This window comes from Sminthopsis crassicaudata, chromosome 1 (assembly GCF_048593235.1).
Source record: "Sminthopsis crassicaudata isolate SCR6 chromosome 1, ASM4859323v1, whole genome shotgun sequence".
Lineage (NCBI taxonomy): Eukaryota > Metazoa > Chordata > Mammalia > Dasyuromorphia > Dasyuridae > Sminthopsis > Sminthopsis crassicaudata.
Genome location: NC_133617.1, coordinates 573,725,665 through 573,744,955, shown reverse-complemented (window position 1 = coordinate 573,744,955; position 19,291 = coordinate 573,725,665). Strand labels below are relative to the sequence as shown.

General features: G+C 34.6%; 1 protein-coding gene across 8 annotated transcripts in view; it reads left to right on the top strand.

Moving 5' to 3' along the window:
* Positions 1 to 19,291, top strand: part of ATG10 (autophagy related 10) — a 330,517-nt gene that overhangs the window by 182,372 nt on the left and 128,854 nt on the right. For 5 of the 8 annotated variants that reach the window (XM_074282167.1, XM_074282166.1, XM_074282168.1 and 2 more), the window contains exon 5: positions 7,646 to 7,684. The exons of the other annotated variants lie outside the window; for them this stretch is intronic. In XM_074282167.1, coding sequence (XP_074138268.1) covers positions 7,646 to 7,684 — 39 coding nt within the window. The remainder of the gene's footprint in view (positions 1 to 7,645; positions 7,685 to 19,291) is intronic. 8 annotated transcript variants of the gene reach the window in all.

Genomic DNA, 19,291 nt, shown 5'->3' with positions numbered 1-19,291 from the left:
TTAACAATTAATGAGAGAAAGATTATAATGGAATTATATGATTTGGATCACCCAAGTCTTGGTCAAAGAAACTTATCAATTTCTATATCTTCTGTCTGACAAAAAGGAAGAATCAATTATTTTCCCCAGACTTGTCTGAATAAACACAAATGAGCAGGAATACTCCCATTAGCTCAAACTTAGAATTTTTCTTACTGTCTGATTAGCTCTTGGCCAGGGTAAATCTTATAGAAAGATTTTCCACACTGGTTGATTTTTGGATGAGGATATAGAAATGATTAAAAAAAAATCTAATATAGCAATTATTTATTAAATACAAAAGAAAAATAATAGTTTCTCTCACTTCCTCCTATTCCCATTGTATATATCTAATATATATACATACATATATATTTATATGTATGTATAAAGATATATATATAGTAATAGTTATTTCTCATATTATCTTCCATATTAGGTTATGGGCTTCTTGAGTTTGGACTATGTTTTTTCCTTTCTTTATGTTTTTTCTATGTTTCCCCAGGGCTTAGCAGCATGCCTGGCCTTTACAAATTGCTTAATAAATGTTTATTGTTAATGAGAAGAAGGAAGAGAATGATGGCATTTGATTGCCATGGGAAAAGATAGCAGGATTGGATGAGATTAGGCAATTTATTTATTATTTAAATTATTTTGATTTATTTATTTATTATTTAAATTATTTTGATATCTGTATGAAGAATTGGATTGGAAAAAGATAGACATCAAAAACAAAATAAAGTCGATTAGGAGGTTCTTAAAATAATCTGGGCAAGAGGTAACAGTGGTGGCTTTACGAGTTGGGGGGTAAGGATGAATATGATTCAGAGAAGTAGAATGTATAAAAAAGTAGAAAGTAAAGTATGAAGGTAATGAAAAAAGTTAATAGATTTTTTTAATGTTTAATTTTTTTTTCTTAATATAGGTTTTGAACCTGAGTAGCACTATCAACAGAAATAGGAGAAATGAGAAGAGGAATAGATTCAAGGAGAAGTTCATGAATTTAATTTTAGATAAAATGACTTTTGATTTGCTGAAGGAACATTCAGGTGGAAGTATCTAAGCAGTGATTGTATGTCTGGGAAGATTTTGGAATTAGTCATATGAATTTGGGAATAATTTGCATAGTGGTGATAAGTAAATTCTTGGGAGTGGATGAACTCACCAAGGAAGACCAAAAAGAGAGAGACAAAAAGCCTGAAACAGAACCTTAACAAAGAAAGAGACTACAAACCCTAACAGGTAACCAAAAAGAATTAGTAAAGAACAGTGTCATAAAAACCAAGGGATGAAAGAAGAAGCAGGAATGAGTGATCCACAGAAATGTCAAGGAATATGAGGACTAACCTTGGAAAGAGTAGTTTCTAGTTAGTGTGGTTAGAAAGCAGATTGCAAGAGGCTGAAGAATAGATAAGTCAAGAAGTCCAGGCAAAAGCAGAGGGAGAGGAGATATACTGGAGGATATTCTGAGGGGATGAGAAAGTTAAAGGAAAGTTGTTGGGTTTGTTTTTTAAAAGACATGGGAGATATTGAGCATATTGGTGATTTAAAAGATGTATCTAACCACTTCTGTTTTTCTGTTTATTCTGTTAATCTGATTATATAGTTTTATTTTATTAGTTAATTTTTAATGTTAGTTTTAATTCCTGGATTTAATGACAATCTAACTTACCTTCTGACATAGTTCTTAATTTTTCTTCCTTATAAGAATGGTGTTTCTTAAACTGTGAACCTAAATTCTTGATTTTAGGCAATTACTAGTTATTTGAATCATGTTTTCTCTTTGACTTTAAAGTATTAGGGGGAAAAAACCTTTATTTATTTGAAAACAAATTTTCAGGGTTAATGTAGTAATATGATTCTTGGTACTTAGTGCTAAATGCTAAAAAGCATTGAACCTAAAACCAGAAGAACTATGTTCAGCCTTAACTGGCATATATGTGATTGAAGAGCCATCCTTGGTTATTTGAATTGGAATTCCTTTATATATAATAATTAGCACTGCATAGCTATTTAAGATTTGATGTTATCATTCAGTTGTATCTGACTCTTTGAGACCCTTTGGACCATGTTGTTTTTGGGGTTTTCTTGGCAAAGATACTGACATGCTGTACCATTCCCTTTTTCGGTGGATTAAGGCAAACAGAAGTTTCAATTTCCCTGGAGGCACACTGCTAGTAGTGTCTGAGACTGGATTTGAATTCAGCGTTTCCATACTCCAGGCCCAGATTCTATAAACTGAGCCTACCTGTACTGCCTTCTCTTGAATCTTTGCAAAACACTTTTGTGAATGTTATCTCATTTTATCCTCACAACAACTGTGGGATATTGGTGCCATTGTTACCCCCGTTTTATAAAAGACTGATGCAGAGAGTCAGATAGTGCCTTGTCTATAGGCTTTGAATTAAGGTCTTTTTTTTTTTTTTTTTTTTTTTTTTAAAGACTGCAAGCTACTGACTTTGTCTACTATGTTACCTAGGATCATATTCCTAGTTGCTTATAAAATTTGCATTATATTCGTGAAATTTAACCACTGTCTGCCTTGGAGTTTCAAATATTTTCCCCCACAGTGATCTGTAGTTGTCATCCATCAGTACTTTATTGTCTGTATCCTAAAGGTCTAGATAGATTTCTTTCTGCACATTGTGTTGTAAGTGAGTTGCTTCAGCTTAAACAGAATTCATGTGTTCTTTTAATGTTCTGACCTTTTGCTTCCCTTCTGCCATGTTTTAGTGTTTTTGTGGTCCAGTTCTGTTATTTTTGCTCTCTCTTTCTCAGAGCTTCTTTTTCTTTGGAGAGAGTCTTTATTATGTATTCAATTTCTGCTGAATCGTTTTTATTTTAAAACTTGGTGAGCTTTGATTGTGGATAATTCCAACCTATATTCATTATTATTATGATTTGAATTTTTTTTTTTTTTTGCATCATTCTGTAGTTTCTTCATGTTTGTTGCTCCTTTGTCTGTGGGGAATCTATAGGATTCTCTTTTTCATCTGGTAATATTGGTTCATTTTCTTCCATGGAATTAATGCTTATTAAAAGTGCTCTGGCTTCTCTTTGAAGCTTTATTTATTCTACCTCCAGACTTTGTGATGCTCTCTTGGTTCATTTTCCTTTTAGCTAGATTTTTATTCAAGCTTTGTCTCTTGAAATTTTGGTCTTTCACAGTCTTTCTCTTATATTTGCTCATCTTCCATTGTTTCTTGTTAGGATTATAAGGTGAGAACTCAGGTTGTCTGGGCAGTTCTCTAGCTCAGAATTCACACCTTTATTTCCGGCCTTTAGGGGGAGTTTACACCTTTGAACTTCTGAAAAGGAGTTTACACAACCTTTAAAAGGAGTTAGTCTACTCTGGGACAGAGTTGGGACGGCACTCTGGAGGAAGAAATTAGTCTAGTCTGAGATTGAGTTGAGATGGCAGTCCCCAAGGACAACTTAAGAGACGACTGGACCTTTACAGTTTCTCTTTGATCTCTTCTCTTTCCTTGGTTGCATAGATTCCATTAACTCAATTGGAAGTTTGACTTTTATACTGTTTTGTCTCACATTCTGATACTACCTGGCTCAGATCTTTGTCCAAGGTAAACCTGGAGGAGGAATAGGTAGTGGAGATGACTGTAGCTAAGTTTCTAATTCTTTTCACTCAAGTGTCTTTCCTCTCTTCCTTGTGACTGTAGTTTGCATTCCTCTTGCCTTCCAACCTTCCTCCACTTGTTGCTAATTGCATTTCCTTTCTTTTGTCTTACTGGGTAGCATCAGTTTCTGCCACCCCTTCTGGGGTAAGGGATAATTCAAGCTAAGTCATTACCATGGGAGAAGCAGGAAGCAATTCCTACAGCTGGATCCTGAACCACAAGTTTAGCCAGTGTTGAATAGGTTAGAGGTTGGGATGTTAAACTTTAGGTACAAATATTTAATTTCTTTCATGGTATTTCATTTTGAAGTGTTAATGTCTTTTTATCTTAGTTACATTATATTTGTGCATAATTTCCTTTCCTCATTGTCCTGGGTTGCTAAAAACAACTATTCTCCCATCTTGCTGGGTTTCTTAATTTTGTAATTCCTCTTCTGAGAAGCCATGATTATTAGCTTCCATACTTCACAATTCTGATAATGAAGATGCAGTGTCTTGTAGACAGACATCTTTTGTAGCTTATGTCAAACCTTGAACATTCTATTTTTGTCTAATGAATAAGTCAGTACACCCTTCTCTTGCCCACTTTGCCACTTTTCTGAGAAGGCAGCACAGACTAGAGAGGAAGGACTACTGGCATGGGAAGAAGAATTTGGGGGAAGGGTAATAAAGTATAATATTCTTTTCTAAAATGTAATGTTCTCTGAATCAGATTTCTTGGGGAGCTTCTGGGAGCAGCCCTCATTTCAGTTTAGTAATCACCCCAAATGCATCCAGGAGTTAAAGTCTAAATCCTTTATTGTCTCTTTCCAAGTCTTGTCTCCTTTCCTGCAGCCTGATTAGCTTTCTTATAGTCCAGATCCTTTATTATCTCCTTCCTGGAGTTGGGCAGCTTTCTGAAGAGCCTTTCAGTCTGGCCTTGGTTCTGAGAACTTGAGTTGCCACCTGCGTTCTCAATCTCCCCAACTTCTAACGGTTTGTGCTTCAGTCTCCAGCCACAACAAAGGTGGAAAATGGAATGAATCTGTCTCAGCCTCAGAGAGCTTCTAGTGCATTTGTCTTTCTGGCCCTGAGAGCTTCTTGCTTATATGCCCCCTGTTGAGTATACACCAATCATAATAAAACTAGAAAACCATTATTTGTTGTAGGATTAACTCAATGCTAAACTAGATTTAACCATTGTCTCCTCAATTCCACTTAACTACCTTGTTTCAAGTTCTGGCCCATAACATCTTGTAGGATTAAATCAATTATACTGAACCATGCTAAATTAGATAATTATTGTCTCTATCAATTCCACTGATTTAGCACCTTGTAAGAATCCTTTGTTTCAAGTTCAGAGTTCTGGCCCATAACAATAAAGTGCCTGATACAAGGTAAATAACAAGAAATTAAAGAAAGTATCAGGCAATGTTTTTGCAATCCCAACCAAGTCCGGGAGACTATCCAGAAAGGAATGGGAGCTGGTGAGCAGTGGTTTTGGATGGATTTGAATAAATGGTGGGCCTAAAGATTTTCTAGAAAACTCAGTGTAGCAGTGGGCTACTGTGTCTGCCTTACAGGATGGTTGTGGGGGAAAATGATGTAAATGAATTATTTCTAAAAGTAGTCGTGATTATTCATATTGTAAATTCAAGGGCAGGGACTACCTTGTTCCCTTTTGGATTCCTCAGAATTATTAGTCTGATATATAGCAGACACTTAGGAAATATTGAATGAATGAAAAAATAAATACTGTAGCTAATTCTTTTATGGCGTATGTTTTTCTCCTTATCTTTGTGGAGTCATATATAATTTGCAGTATTCTGGGATTGTCTTAGTAATTATATTTGACCTCATGATCAAATTTTGATGAATGGTTTAAAAAACAGAAATAGAAAATGTTTACTTTTTAATAGTAAAATATTACTAAATAGTAATCTAATTTTGCTTCGTTATATTTTCCATTTTATTAATTATTAACTAGATTATAATACCAAATTGCATTTTTAGAACCTTATTACTATTAATTATGGAATTTAGGGTATTATGTTTATCGTTTATTGCACATTAATGTTACAATTACTTGGAATACGTTTCATGATGATTTCAGTTTGAAATGAGGAAAAATGGGACATGAAAGATATAGTTTGCATATATTATTAGAGATCAGTTGTAACTGATAGATAGGGTATGCTATACAGACTTAAAAGGTGAATGAAAAATTCTCATCTCAAGGTAGATATTTAAAATACTGAATTTTTTTTCTTTAGCTTTTTAATTCTCACACTCTGGAGAACTATATTATGCTAGCAGTTAGTGATATAGTGATACTGAATTCCATTCCTGAAATATCAGATGTATTTATTTTTAACTTTTTTATATTTAAAATTTTACATTTTGCAATGATTTTATAACTATTTTTGAATGATTTCCACTTAAGTGGGAAACTAGCTTAATGTTAGTTATTAATGTAAGCATAGTAACAACTAATTTTTATTGATCTTTCCATAATTTTTTTTTTCATAACAGAAAAGTTACAGTATTCAGTTTATTGACACATTGTAATCCATATTGCACTATACTGGCAAGGAAGGTATAGCACATATTTCCCCAGAACATTTAGCACCAGATTTGTGATTTTCTAATTTGGTTTGTGGCTTGCCAAAGAGTATGTGAGTGCATATTTGATCAGAAGCATAGTTTTGCATATGATGAAGAATACTTAATGAGTCAATGCCAATAAGCAAGGCAAAGAAGATGCAAATAACAGTTTTGCTTTAAAAATTGTTTCATGTGAAATATCTCAGAAAAGGACAAAATGATGTTATGTAAAGGAGACTGGCTTTTAGGGTGTTAACTCCTACCCTGTAATAGAAGTTTATAATGTTATACTGGGAATGAATTAAATTCTAGGTTTCCATCATAATGTTTGCATTTACATTCAGTTGAACACTTCCCTTTTTTATTATAGCTTTTTATATACAAAACACATGCATGGGTAATTTTTCAACATTGACCCTTGTAAAAACTTCTGTTTCAACTTTTCCCCTTCTTCCCTCTACTCCCTCTCCTAGATGGCAAGTAGTTCCATACATGTTAAATATTTAATACTTCCTTAAAATATAGTATACTTCTTCTTCCTGGTGGACTTAAAAATGTACCAAGTAAATTTTCACCTAATATAAGTTACCTGAAAAATTCTACTTCTCTTCCAGTATTCTTCAAGATTTATTTAAGGAAAGCCTGGTCATTCTTTCCCACTTAGTTCAGTACACAAAAGAATGATTGTATTTATTTATAGTTTAAGTGTATGGCCTTAAGTATGTGGACTAGGTGGGGCAGCTAGGTGGCACAGTGGATAGAGCACCAGCCCTGAATTCAGGAGGACCCGAGTTCAAATGTGGTGTCAGACACTTAACACTTCCTAGCTGTGTGACCCTGGGCAAGTCACTTAACCCCAACCTCAGGAAAAGAAAAAAAAATAAAAGTAGGTAGACTAGGAAACCAGGAGTTGGTATTTAGTCACTTTTTTTTTTTTTTTCCCTAGGAAGGCAGGAATGTATTCTTTCTTCTCCTCCTCCTTTTCCTCCTTCGTCTCTAGCTTCTCCTCTCTCTTTTTTATCATCCTCTACTCCTCCCCTTTCTTTTCATGTTTCCTTCCTCCTCTTTCCTCCTTTTCCTCTTTCCCCTCTTCTTGCTCTTCTTCCTCCTCTTCCTTTCTCTCATCCCTTTCCCCTTCCAGGTTTTTTTGTTTTGTCCTGTTTTTCTTAATTTATATATATATATATATATATATATATATATATATATATATATATATATATATATATATATATATATATATATATATACATACATGTATACATGTATATATATATATATACATATATATATATAAATAATTTATTTTATATTTATACATATAATTTAAATCACATACCCAAGAGGAGATATTTTAAGTTTTATCAAGTTAAATTAAAATTAAATTTGTTTTTGTCCTGAATGTCCCAGAAAGGACAAGAGACATCAGAAGACCTTGAGAAACTGGAGGTATGTTTCCATGGCTATATGTATTCTCTCAGTGTATGCCTCCTACTTATGAACTCTGTGTGTGGTCATTCTTCTGAGGATTCTTCTGATTGGATGATTGGATACTCTGTTTATTTGTGGGAGAGCATGCCACAGATTTTAGTGATGAGATGTTTTCTTGCTATTGTTCTTACTATGCTATTTCAGTAAATTCCTTGTTTGAAATTAATTATGCCCTCTGGCTAAAATCAAACCAGGTAAATACACAAGTGAAGCTCATTAGCAATAGTTTTAGGAAAGGAGACACACCTACTTGCAAGTGCATGTTACATCTTGGGATAGGTTTTAGGCCCTCTGTAAACCCTGAAATTACACCAAATAATCAGCTTGCCAGTTTTTCCTGTATAGAAATTCCTTGTCCCAATAACCTATTAACGGGAACCTCCACAAAGGCATATGCTTCATCATGGTCTGGAAATGATGGTTCCTCAAGGCTTTGTTGGTAGAGCATGAGAACTTCCTAAAAGAGGATTTAGCTATGCATTAGGTAATGAATGTATCGGATTTGTTAGAATCCAGTTGGCTGAGTTCATAGATACTTGAAATTGAAATATCTATTGGATGGTGAATTTATTTTGGCCACAGCTATTCGAGGAAACTGTCTTTTAAGGTGGTTGTGGATTGGAGAGCTGGAGAACACTGAGGTTCTCCACCCAACCTCCCCACCCATATTATAAAACTAAGTAGGGTGACTCATTGATTCTGTAACAAAATGTATTGTCTAAAATGTAAATAAGAACATTTGGAATAAGTACAAGTAGATACCATCAGGGTGCCCAATTTGGGTGTCTCCTTGTCCTCTGGGCACACTAGATCCAATATCCCTTTTGTTACATAAACCAAATACTCAGATATTTATTTCTTCCCAGTTGCTCCCTTACTGGGACCTAGTAAAGAATCCTCCCTCACAATAAAACTTACCAGAAGTTGTATCCATTCTGGTAAGGTAACTCAAGAACTCTGGAGTACTTTTGTTGTTCCACTACCTTCTACTCTCTTCTTGTTCCTCCTTTTCTTCTTATCATCTTCAGGAAACCTGCTGTGGCGTTATGCTATTATGACCCACTGATGTGACCCATCTTCAACACTTTTCCCAAGTCTTTTCTAATTCACTCATTTAATTTCACCTCTATTCTCTTTCATACATGAGGGGATGAGATTTTTCCCACTGACCAAAGCCTGTGTAAGCTCTGAAGAGGAAGAATTAATCTTCTAGCAAGGAATCGTTTCCCCAGCCTTTCTCTTATTTGAAGAACATTTCCCAGTACCTTCTATGTTCAGCTGTTGAGGCAAAGTGATGGTGAAGAAAAATATTCTTACTGAAAACCAGTGTTTGGTCCAGAAGGCTGGAACACTATTCCCATTCCCTTCCCCTCTAAGGGGCTCTTGTGCTTCACACACATACACACACACACACACACACACACACACACACACACACACACACACACACACACACACACATATTCAGACTCAGTTCAGTCTTGCTGGGTAGCATGGCATAATTTGATCATTCCTAATATAAAACATGTGCCGACATAAAGCAAGTGGTTGACCAGAATGGGGAGGAGCAACTCTGAGATGCAAAGTAAGATGGAACTCATTACATCCAATCTCAAATCTATAGCTAAATGGGAGATCAGAGGTCATTTAGTCTAATTTCCTTCAATTCACAGATGCAGAAACTGAAGCCCAGAGAAGTAAGTGATTTGTTTAAAGTGACAAATGTAGTCAGTTGTAGACCTAGAATTTGAACTCGAATATCATAGAGCTCAGAATTTGGATTAATTTTCCTGAGTTTAAATCCTGACTCAGACACTTCCTAGCTATATGACCCTGGGCAAGTCACTTAACTCTGCTTGCTTTAGTTTTTCATACATAAAATGAGCTAGAGAAGGAAATGGTCAGTTATTCCAGTATCTTTGCCAAGAAAACTCTAAATGAGGTGATAATGATTCTTCTACTTAGAAAAGTACTCAATTAGAAATGAAATAAGTACCCCTTGGAGGTTCTTAATCTAAACTGAAAGATCATTTAAAAAAGGAATTTTAGAAAAACATAATAGGAATATTTATATCCTGGAACTTTTTATTTTATTTTATTTTTTATTTTTAATAGTTTTTATTTACCAGATGTTTGCATGGGTAATTTTACAACATTGACAATTGCCAAACCATTTGTTCCAATCCCCCCCCCCCCCAACCAGGTGGCAGGTTGATCTATACATTTTAAATATGTTAGAGTTTAAATTAAATACAATATATGTATACATGACCAAACAGTTGTTTTGCTGAACAAAAAGAATCGGACTTTGAAATAGTGTACATTTAGCCTATGAAGGAAATCCAAAGTGCAGGCGGACAAAATTAGAGGGATTGGAAATTCTATGTAGTGGTTCATAGTCATCTCGCAGAGTTCTTTTGCTGAGTGTAGCTGGTTCAGTTCATTACTGCTCTATTGGAACTGATTTGGTTCATCTCATTGTTGGAGATGCCCATGCCCATTAGAATTGATCATCAGATAGTATTGTTGTTGAAGTATATAATGATCTCCTGGTCCTGCACATTTCACTCAGTATCAGTTCATGTAAGTCTCTTTTATTCTGGAACTTCTAAATCCAGATGACTTCTTGAAATTATAAATATCTATCTGTTGTTTAGTAGTTTTTAGTCATAGCATTTCTTTTTCCAGCTCCTTTTACAGATGAGGAAACTGAGGTAAACAGAATTAAATGATTAGCCCAGAATCATACAGCTAATAAATATCACTAAGGTCGGATTTGAACTTGGGTCTTCTTGACTCCAGGTTTGGACTTCTAGCCACTATATCACCTAGCTACCCATTCTATCTCTACATGAATACAATTTGTCCCCTCATATAGATTCATTCATTTGTAGTCAAGTGAATTTTGTTACTTTTGGAAATATATATGTTGTCTCTCCCAGTTAGAGTGTGAATTCCTTGAGAGCAAGAACTGACTTCTTTTTCTATCTGTACCCCCGGCATTTAGCATAATGTTTGGCACAGTAATAGTAAACGGCAAAGGAAGTGCTTAATCAAATGCATTTTCCCTCATTAATTTGTTCTTCCATCCATCCATTCATTCAATTGGCAATGCTTTTCTATTGTGGCAATTCACTTAGAGACAGAATTGCCAAAGAAATGCCCAACGTACCTTCGTTTTTGTTTTTTTTGTTTTTTTTCCCCTGAAATGTAGATCTGTCTCTCTATGTAGACTAGAGATTAACACACATATTTGATTTGGTCTTCCCAAGCTCAGAATACACTTCAGTCTGCATTCAGACTCCATCAGTTCTTTCTCTGGATGTGGGTAGCATTTTCCATCATGAATCCTTGGGAATCATCTTGGGTCCTTGTACTGAAGAAAAGAGCCAAGTCATTCACAATTGATCATCATACAGTAATGCTGTTACTGTGTCCAATGTTCTCCTGATTTTGCTCATTTCACTTTGTATCAGTTCATTAAGTCTTTCCAGGTTTTTCTAAAATCCTCATGCCTGGATTATTGCAGTAAATTGCTGGTGAGTCTTCCATTTACAGATCTCTCTTCACTTCAGTCTGTTCTCCAAAATCACTTTGAAGTGATTTTCTTAAAGATCAGGTCCAAACAGGTCACTGACACCATCCCTCCCCTGCTGCCTGCATGCACTCAGTAAACTCCAGTAGTCCCCTTTCACCTCTAGGATCAAATACGAAATCCTCTGGTTGGTGTTTAAAGTTCTTCACAACCAAAACCTCTCTTTATCACCCATACATCTTTCTAGTTTTCTTACATCTTATGCGCCTTGATGATCCTTCCACAAATTCTCCATCTTTCAGCTCTAGGTATTTTCTCCATTCTTGGAATGTTCTCCTTTCTGATCTCTGCCTACTGATTTCCTTCAAGTCCTAATTAAAGCCCTATCTTCTACTGGAAGCCTTTCCCAGTTCTTCTTTATTCTAGTGCCTTCTTCTTCTGTTGATTCTTTCCTACTTATTCTATAGGTATATAGTTGTATGTACTTCAGATGATTGTGAGCTATTCAAGAGTAGGGATTATTTTACCTTTCTAGTATCACCAGTTCTTAGCACAGTACCTGGCTCTTTGTAGACGTTTAACAAATGCTTATGGACTGTCTTTTCCACCTAAGGAACATGCTTGGGTTTGAAGAATTATAGAAAGACAAGGAAAGAGACTAGGTTGACAAAAACATGATGGGGATGTGCTAACATGTTTTTTCCCAGCTCAGGGAGGAATACTTCAAACCTGCAATATGTAACAGAATATGGTGGACCATTGCTGAATCCCAAATATTGGGCTAGTCAGACCCAGAACTGTAAAAAAAAAAAAAAAAAAGGTGTGAAAAGCCTGTAGTAAGGTTGAACAATAGCATAGGTAGCTATTGTGAGCACTGAAACACATTTTGTATCCATTTCAATAATGGAATTCTTTTCTTTTTGTGAATTCTTAGGTAAAAATTATATGAAGGCAAACACTATTTCTTACATTTAAACTTTGTATCTCTCCCAGCACCTAAAGTTTTCTGCACACATTAGGTATTTAATAATTTGTTGAATGAATAGAAATTGAAGCATAGGAAGTATTTAAAGAAAACCCTTTCTTTGGAACATTCTTAATCTCACTTGATAGTCAAACAAGGGTTTTTTTTTCACCTCATTAAAAAATACCTTTTTATGTGTTGTTGATGTTGTTTGGATTTTGATATTGAAAGACCAAATAGGGTTTTGAGGTACAAGCAGGCCAAGGAGTCCTGAAATTTTTTACTAACTTCATTCCTTTGGGGAGAGGGAGAATGCAAAAATGGTCAGAATTATTGTGAGCTTTTAGATTGATGGTCAAATTACTCAAATGTTTAACCTTGTGAACTTCTAACTTCCTTATTCCCATGAAATCCAAAAAACATTTCTTGTTTTAGAAGCTTAGTTCAATTAATAAGGCATGCAAATTGGTCCCAAAATATGGAACTGCAGAAATAATAGACAAAGATTTGGAAAGACATTTCTACTTTTAGATGAAATGCAAGTCCTCAAACTATTTTCTCTTTTAGTTTTCATGGTCCGCTGCTTCTTTCACTTGAATAGATTTTGCTTTTCACTTGTGATAACATTTTTAAAGCAATTAAAAGACAAATGTAATTTCCAACCATTATAAATGATTGTTAATGCAGAAGGGTATTATTATAACTTTTTGTGCCTGTGCCTGTACGTACAGTGTGAAGAAGTTGTCATTCTTTCATTTGGAAGGGTTTTCTGAGGTGCTCTGAGCTTTATTTTATTTTTTTTTCTTTTAACTTCTTACTTTATTCCCCTGATTTTCTTAGGGAAAGTGTAATGACTAGGTTCTTAAACAATCACCAAGCAAGAAAGAACTAAAAGACAGGAATTTTCTTTAGTAATAAAATATATGAAAAAATATTTTAAAAATATGAAAACTCTATGAAGCTTCAGGGATCCATTTTTTACTTACCCAGATAAACCTGCCTTCGATCCAATTGATTGGGTTTGTGGCCAATTTAATGTTGGATTTGCTCATTAAGTCTTAAATATACTCTACTATGATTTTGATAAATGCTCAACAAATACTTAATTGGTTTATTAGTTACTGGATGAGATTTTTAGATAGTCTGTGATAGCTGAATGATTGCTCACACATGCATATTTATGGCAATATGAGCTTAATGGCAAATTCTTCAGGTGCCTTTACTGTATACAGTATAAGTGGCTCCTGACATTGATATGGTACTACTAGATTTTCAACAGAGAGCTATAGTTGCACAATGCTTGGAGCTTTGGAAGTGTGGAGTCAGGGAGTCCTTAAATGATTATTATGTGACCTGGAAAAGTCATTTAACTACTATTTACCTCATTTTCTTCAATTGTAAAATGGGAATAATAGCATCAGCTACTTCACAGGGTTGATGTGAGGATCAAATGAAATAATGTTTATTAAAAGCTCTTAGCATAGAATCTGGCATAAAATAGGCAGCTATATAAAATGCGTATCTTCTTTCCTCCCCTCCCCTTTTTCTCCTTTATGCTTTTTCACTTTTTTTTTTTTTTGGTTGCTGAGGTAATTGGGGATGTGTCTTGCCCAAGTGTTCAAGGTCAAATTTGAACTCAAGTCCTCCTGACTTCAGGGCTTTTTCTGAGAACAGCCTCTAGTTATTCCATTTTTCCTATTCCATAGTCTACTCTATTCTTATAGTGACCTAAATCCCTCTGAATTCTTCCAATCCATAACCCTTGATTTAGCCTTATTTTGTTCTCTTTACAACTTTGACCCTATATTCAATTAGTTCAATAAGCTGACTTCACTCCTCATTAACTTTTCTTTCCTGTATACATATACAACTAATCTTCAATCCTTGATTACTTTCACCAGTTGCCTATTTCATATTCTTCTGGAGCCAATGAATAATGCTAGAGGAAATTATAAAGGCCTCTCAAAGTTCATCTTATCTAATCTTAAATGGATCCTGACTGCTATGCTATCATTCTTTTTATTATTCATCTTTGAGTATCATATTCTTGATAGTGGCTGTTAACAAATTTTCACTTTTCAAATTTTCATCTTTCACTTTCTTTCTTTCTTTCTTTCTTTCTTTTTTTTTTTTTTGAGGCTGGGGTTAAGTGACTTGCCCAGGGTCACACAGCTAGAAAGTGTTAAATGTCTGAGACTAGATTTGAACTGGGGTCCTCCTGAATTCAAGGCTGGTGCTCTATCCACTGCACCACCCAGCTGCCCCCATCTTTCACTTTCAAACTGATTCCTCTCCAACCCTTTTTCTGACTAGATGACGTCACCTCTTTCTTGACTGAGACTGTTGCCAAACTATAGGAGCTTCCTTATCTTCCTAGCTTCATATCTCAGAACTTTTGTTCTTAGTCACATCTTCCTCTTTTGCTTCACACTCAAAAACTTGAAGAAACTCTTCTCCCAGGGACTGCTTCAATTGTGTTCTTGATGGAAGTTCCTTATGTCCTTTTTTGGGAATTTATTGATAATTCACTTTATTTCATAATTTATCTCTACCAACTCTTTCACTACTCAGATCACTCTCATCTTTATTTATTTAGAATTTTTTTCCACAGTATATATGCATGAGTAATTTTTAAAAATAATATTATCCCTTGTATTCATTTTTCTAAATTATCCCCCCCTCCCTCCACTCCCTCCCCCAGATGACAGGCAATCCCATACATATTAAATGTGTTACAATAAAACCTAGATACAATATATGTGTGTAAATACCATTTTCTTGTTGCACATTAATTATTAGCTTCCGAAGGTATAAGTAACCTGGGTAGATAGACAGTAGTGCTAACAATTTACATTCACTTCCCAGTGTTCCTTCTCTGGGTGTAGTTATTTCTGTCCATCATTGATCAACTGGAAGTGAGTTGGATCTTCTTTATGTTGAAGATATCCACTTCCATCAGAATATATCTTCAAACAGCATTGTCACTCTCATCTTTAAAAAAAAAAAAAAAGTCCCATTGAATCATCCATCTTCTCCAGCTACCTTCTTAGATCTTCCTTCAAACTGTTGAATTCCCAGAAACCAGTTTTTATCTTTACTGCTTCTCTTTCCTTGCTCATTACTATTCAAGTCAAGCTGCTGACCTTATCACTCTAATATGAAAGAGCATCAATAACTCCTTACTTTTTAAATTTAATGGTCTTTTTTCCCTAACTTCCTTGGCTACATTTTTCATTGACTACTGCTCCCTCTTCCTTTGCTTCTATGACACTGCTTTCTCTTGATGGTCCTATATTTTTTAATGGTTTCTTCTTATTACCCTAGTTATTATCCTAGTTCCTACTTATTGCTGTTTCCAAAGGTTTTAAGAGCTTGTCTTCTTTTCTCTATATATTGTAGATTATAGTAATCTGCGGTCTACTTTGGTGATCTTAATCTGCCTCCCTAAGTTTACTTATAACTTCTTTACAGTTATTTATATAACCTTATTCTCTCCCCTGAAATCCAGTTACACACTGTCACTACTCTCTGCTCTAGACTTACCATATTTTAAACTGAAATATATCATCTTCCCTACAAATCCTGTTCCCAGTTCTGGTTTCTGTTTATGGTGCCACCATGCTATTCAGATTTGAAAGCTTTGAGTCAACTTTGATTCTTCAGTTTCTTTCATCATATCTGTAGCATAGCCCTGCTGTGTTGGCTCCACAACTCTTGGATCCATTTCCTTCTCTCCATTTACTTTGCTACCTCCCTAGTTCAGGACCTTATCAACTCTTACCTGGATACTACTCTTGTACTTTGTCTCTCCATTTCTAATTTCTTCCCTACTGCAATCCATCCTTCACAAAGATTTCAAAATTATCTTTCTTAAATCATATTTGATATTACTTCCCTGTTCAAAACATTCTTTACAGTTTATTTTATATTTTTCCAGTTCATTCATTCAACATTGTAGCCAAACTGGACAACTAGGTTTTCCATGAACTCAGTGTGTCATTTTTAGCTTCTATTCATTTGTGTTTGATGTGCTCCATATCTGAAATGCCTTTCTACTTCTTTATTTCTTTCTTTCTCCCTTGAAAAAGCTTAGCCTAGGTGCAGATTCCTCTATGAACACTTCTGTTATTTGCTCAGCTAAAAGTATTGTTTAATTTCTTCTTTACTCTTCTCTCAAAAGGAGTATTATACTTACTGTATTATAATTGTATTAAACTTAGCTTTGCATATTTTATATTAATTTCCAGTAGAATGTAAGCTCCTTGTGGACAAGAGCTAGCTATGGGGGAAAAAAAAATTGTTATAGTAAACACCTAAAAAATATTGGGTAAGCTGAGTTGAAGTATTATTAACATATGTATAAGAACAGTGATTGATTTGTATGTCCATTTTATATATCTAACAATATATTACGTAGGGTCATGTAAAAATCTCTTAGGCAAAAAGGGGTCACAAGTGGAAAAAGTTTAAGAAGCCCTGATAAACAGAAATGCATCACTTATGGGACTATTTCTCTGAAATAGAAATAGACTGCCAGTCCTCCTCCTTGATCTATTTTATAGAATTTAATACTTGGCCATCCCCTTCTTTCTGTATGCCTCCCCCTCCTCAGATTCTGCCATGGGAATCTCCTGATTTATCAGAATGATCCATTTTGTTCTCTTTTGCAGGATTCATGTCTCATCTTCTATATCTAAAGCCTTTGATTTTGGTAATTTTATCAGCTTCCATAGTTTCATTCATTATTTCAATGCATCTGACCCAGATCTCAATATCTAGCCCTCATCTCTCTCCTGAACAATACTACTGAATCTCCAGCTCTTAGATATCTCAAAATAAGCCCCAAAACAAGCTCATTATCTTCCCCTCCCCGCCAAAGCCTATTGCTCTTCTAAGCTTCCCTCTTTTCTTCTGAGAACCATCTTCACAAAGTTTCCCAAATGATGTTTCTGAAGCTCAGATTTGAACATTTTATTCCTTGTTCAAAAAGTTTCAGTGGCTCTCTATAATTTCACATTGTCATTTGAAATTTTTCACATTCTGATTGCAGCAAATTTTTCTGGGCTGTTCATATTACTTTTCTTTCAAACACTTTGTGCCCCAGCCAAACCCTATGTTGCTCCTTATATATTAAGTTCCAACTCCTACCTTCATACTGTTGCTCAGATCTGATATACACTCTGTTTTTAATTGTGCCTCTTGGAACCTTAATCTCTTTAGCTTAATTGCTGCCTCCTTCAAAAGCTTTTTTTTGAGTCCCCCAGTTGTTAGTGCCTTCTTTATTTTGTACTTTTAAAAGTTTCTACTCTATTTTTACTTATCTCTGAAATATTCTTTTGGTAGAATGCAAGCTCCTTAAGGGCAGGATTGTCTTCTTTTATATTTGTATTCTAAGTACCTAGCATATTGTTTGGTACAGAGTAGATGCTTAAAAAATGCTTATTGATTGATTCCCACATTTTATTTTATTTTATTTTATTTTTTATTAATTTTATAATTATAACATTTTTTATAACATTATCCTTTGTACTCCCTTGTGTTCCAAATTTTCTCCTACTTCCCTCCACCCCCTCCCCTAGATGGCAGGCATTCCCATACATATTAAATATCTTATAGTATATCCTAGGTACAATATATATGTGTGGAACTGAATTTTGTTGTTGTTGTTGTTGTTGTTGCAAAGGAAGAATTGGATTTGGAAGGTAAAAATAACCTGGGGAGAAAAACAAAAAATGCCAACAGTTTACACTCATTTCCCAGTGTTCCTTTTCTGGGTGTAACTGATTCTGTCCATTATTGATCAATTGGAATTGGATTAGCTCTTCTCTATGTTGAAGATATCCACTTCCATCAGAATATATCCTCATACAGTATCATTGTTGAAGTGTATAATGATCTCCTAGTTCTGCTCGTTTCACTCAGCATCAGTTGATGTAAGTCTCTCCAAGCCTCTCTGTATTCCTCCTGTTGGTCATTTCTTACAGAACAATAATATTCTATTACATTCATATACCATAATTTACCCAACCATTCTCTAACTGATGGGCATCCATTCATTTTCCAGTTTCTGGCCACTACAAAAAGAGCTGCCACAAACATTTTGGCACATACAGGTCCCTTTCCCTTCTTTAGTATTTCCTTGGGATATAAGCCCAGTAGTAGCACTGCTGGGTCAAAGGGTATGCACAGTTTGATAACTTTTTGGGCATAATTCCAGATTGCTCTCCAGAATGGTTGGATTCTTTCACGACTCCACCAACAATGCATTAGTGTCCCAGTTTTTCCACATCCCCTCCAACATTCATCATTATTTGTTCCTGTCATCTTAGCCAATCTGACAGGTGTGTAGTGGTATCTCAGAGTTGTCTTAATTTGCATTTCTCTGATCAATAGTGATTTGGAACACTCTTTCATATGAGTGGAAATAATTTCAATTTCATCATCTGAAAATTGTCTGTTCATATCCTTTGACCATTTATCAATTGGAGAATGGCTTGATTTCTTATAAATTAAAGTCAATTCTCTGTATATTTTGAAGATGAGGCCTTTATCAGGACCTTTAACTGTAAAAATGTTTTCTCAATTTGTTACTTCCCTTCTAATCTTGTTTGTATTAGTTTTGTTTGTGCAAAAGATTTCCACATTTTAAATATGATTCTTATACATTCATTTCTAAAGATTTTTTTTCTTTTTTGGCTTAGCTATATTTTTTTGTGTATGGTTTATTTCCCAGGCATTTTGCCCAGTTTGGTGTATTTTTAAAATAAGTTGTTCAGCATTCCTGAGCCTTTTGAAACTGATGTTTTCAAAAAATTATTTAAAGGACTATCTCTTCATTTTTATGTTTCTTCTAAATTATTATAATGATAATGAAAAGAAGTTATTATGTAGGGTGGAAAATATATGGAAAAGTCAGATACTTTTAACTAGGAGAATTTCAATTTTAAATCACAAATAGAAAACTAAAAGGAATATATTACTTTGCTAATTAGTTTGATTGTTGTTGGTTATGATCAATTCTAAAACTTTTTAAATCAAAAAGATATTTTTATAACTTAAAAAAATC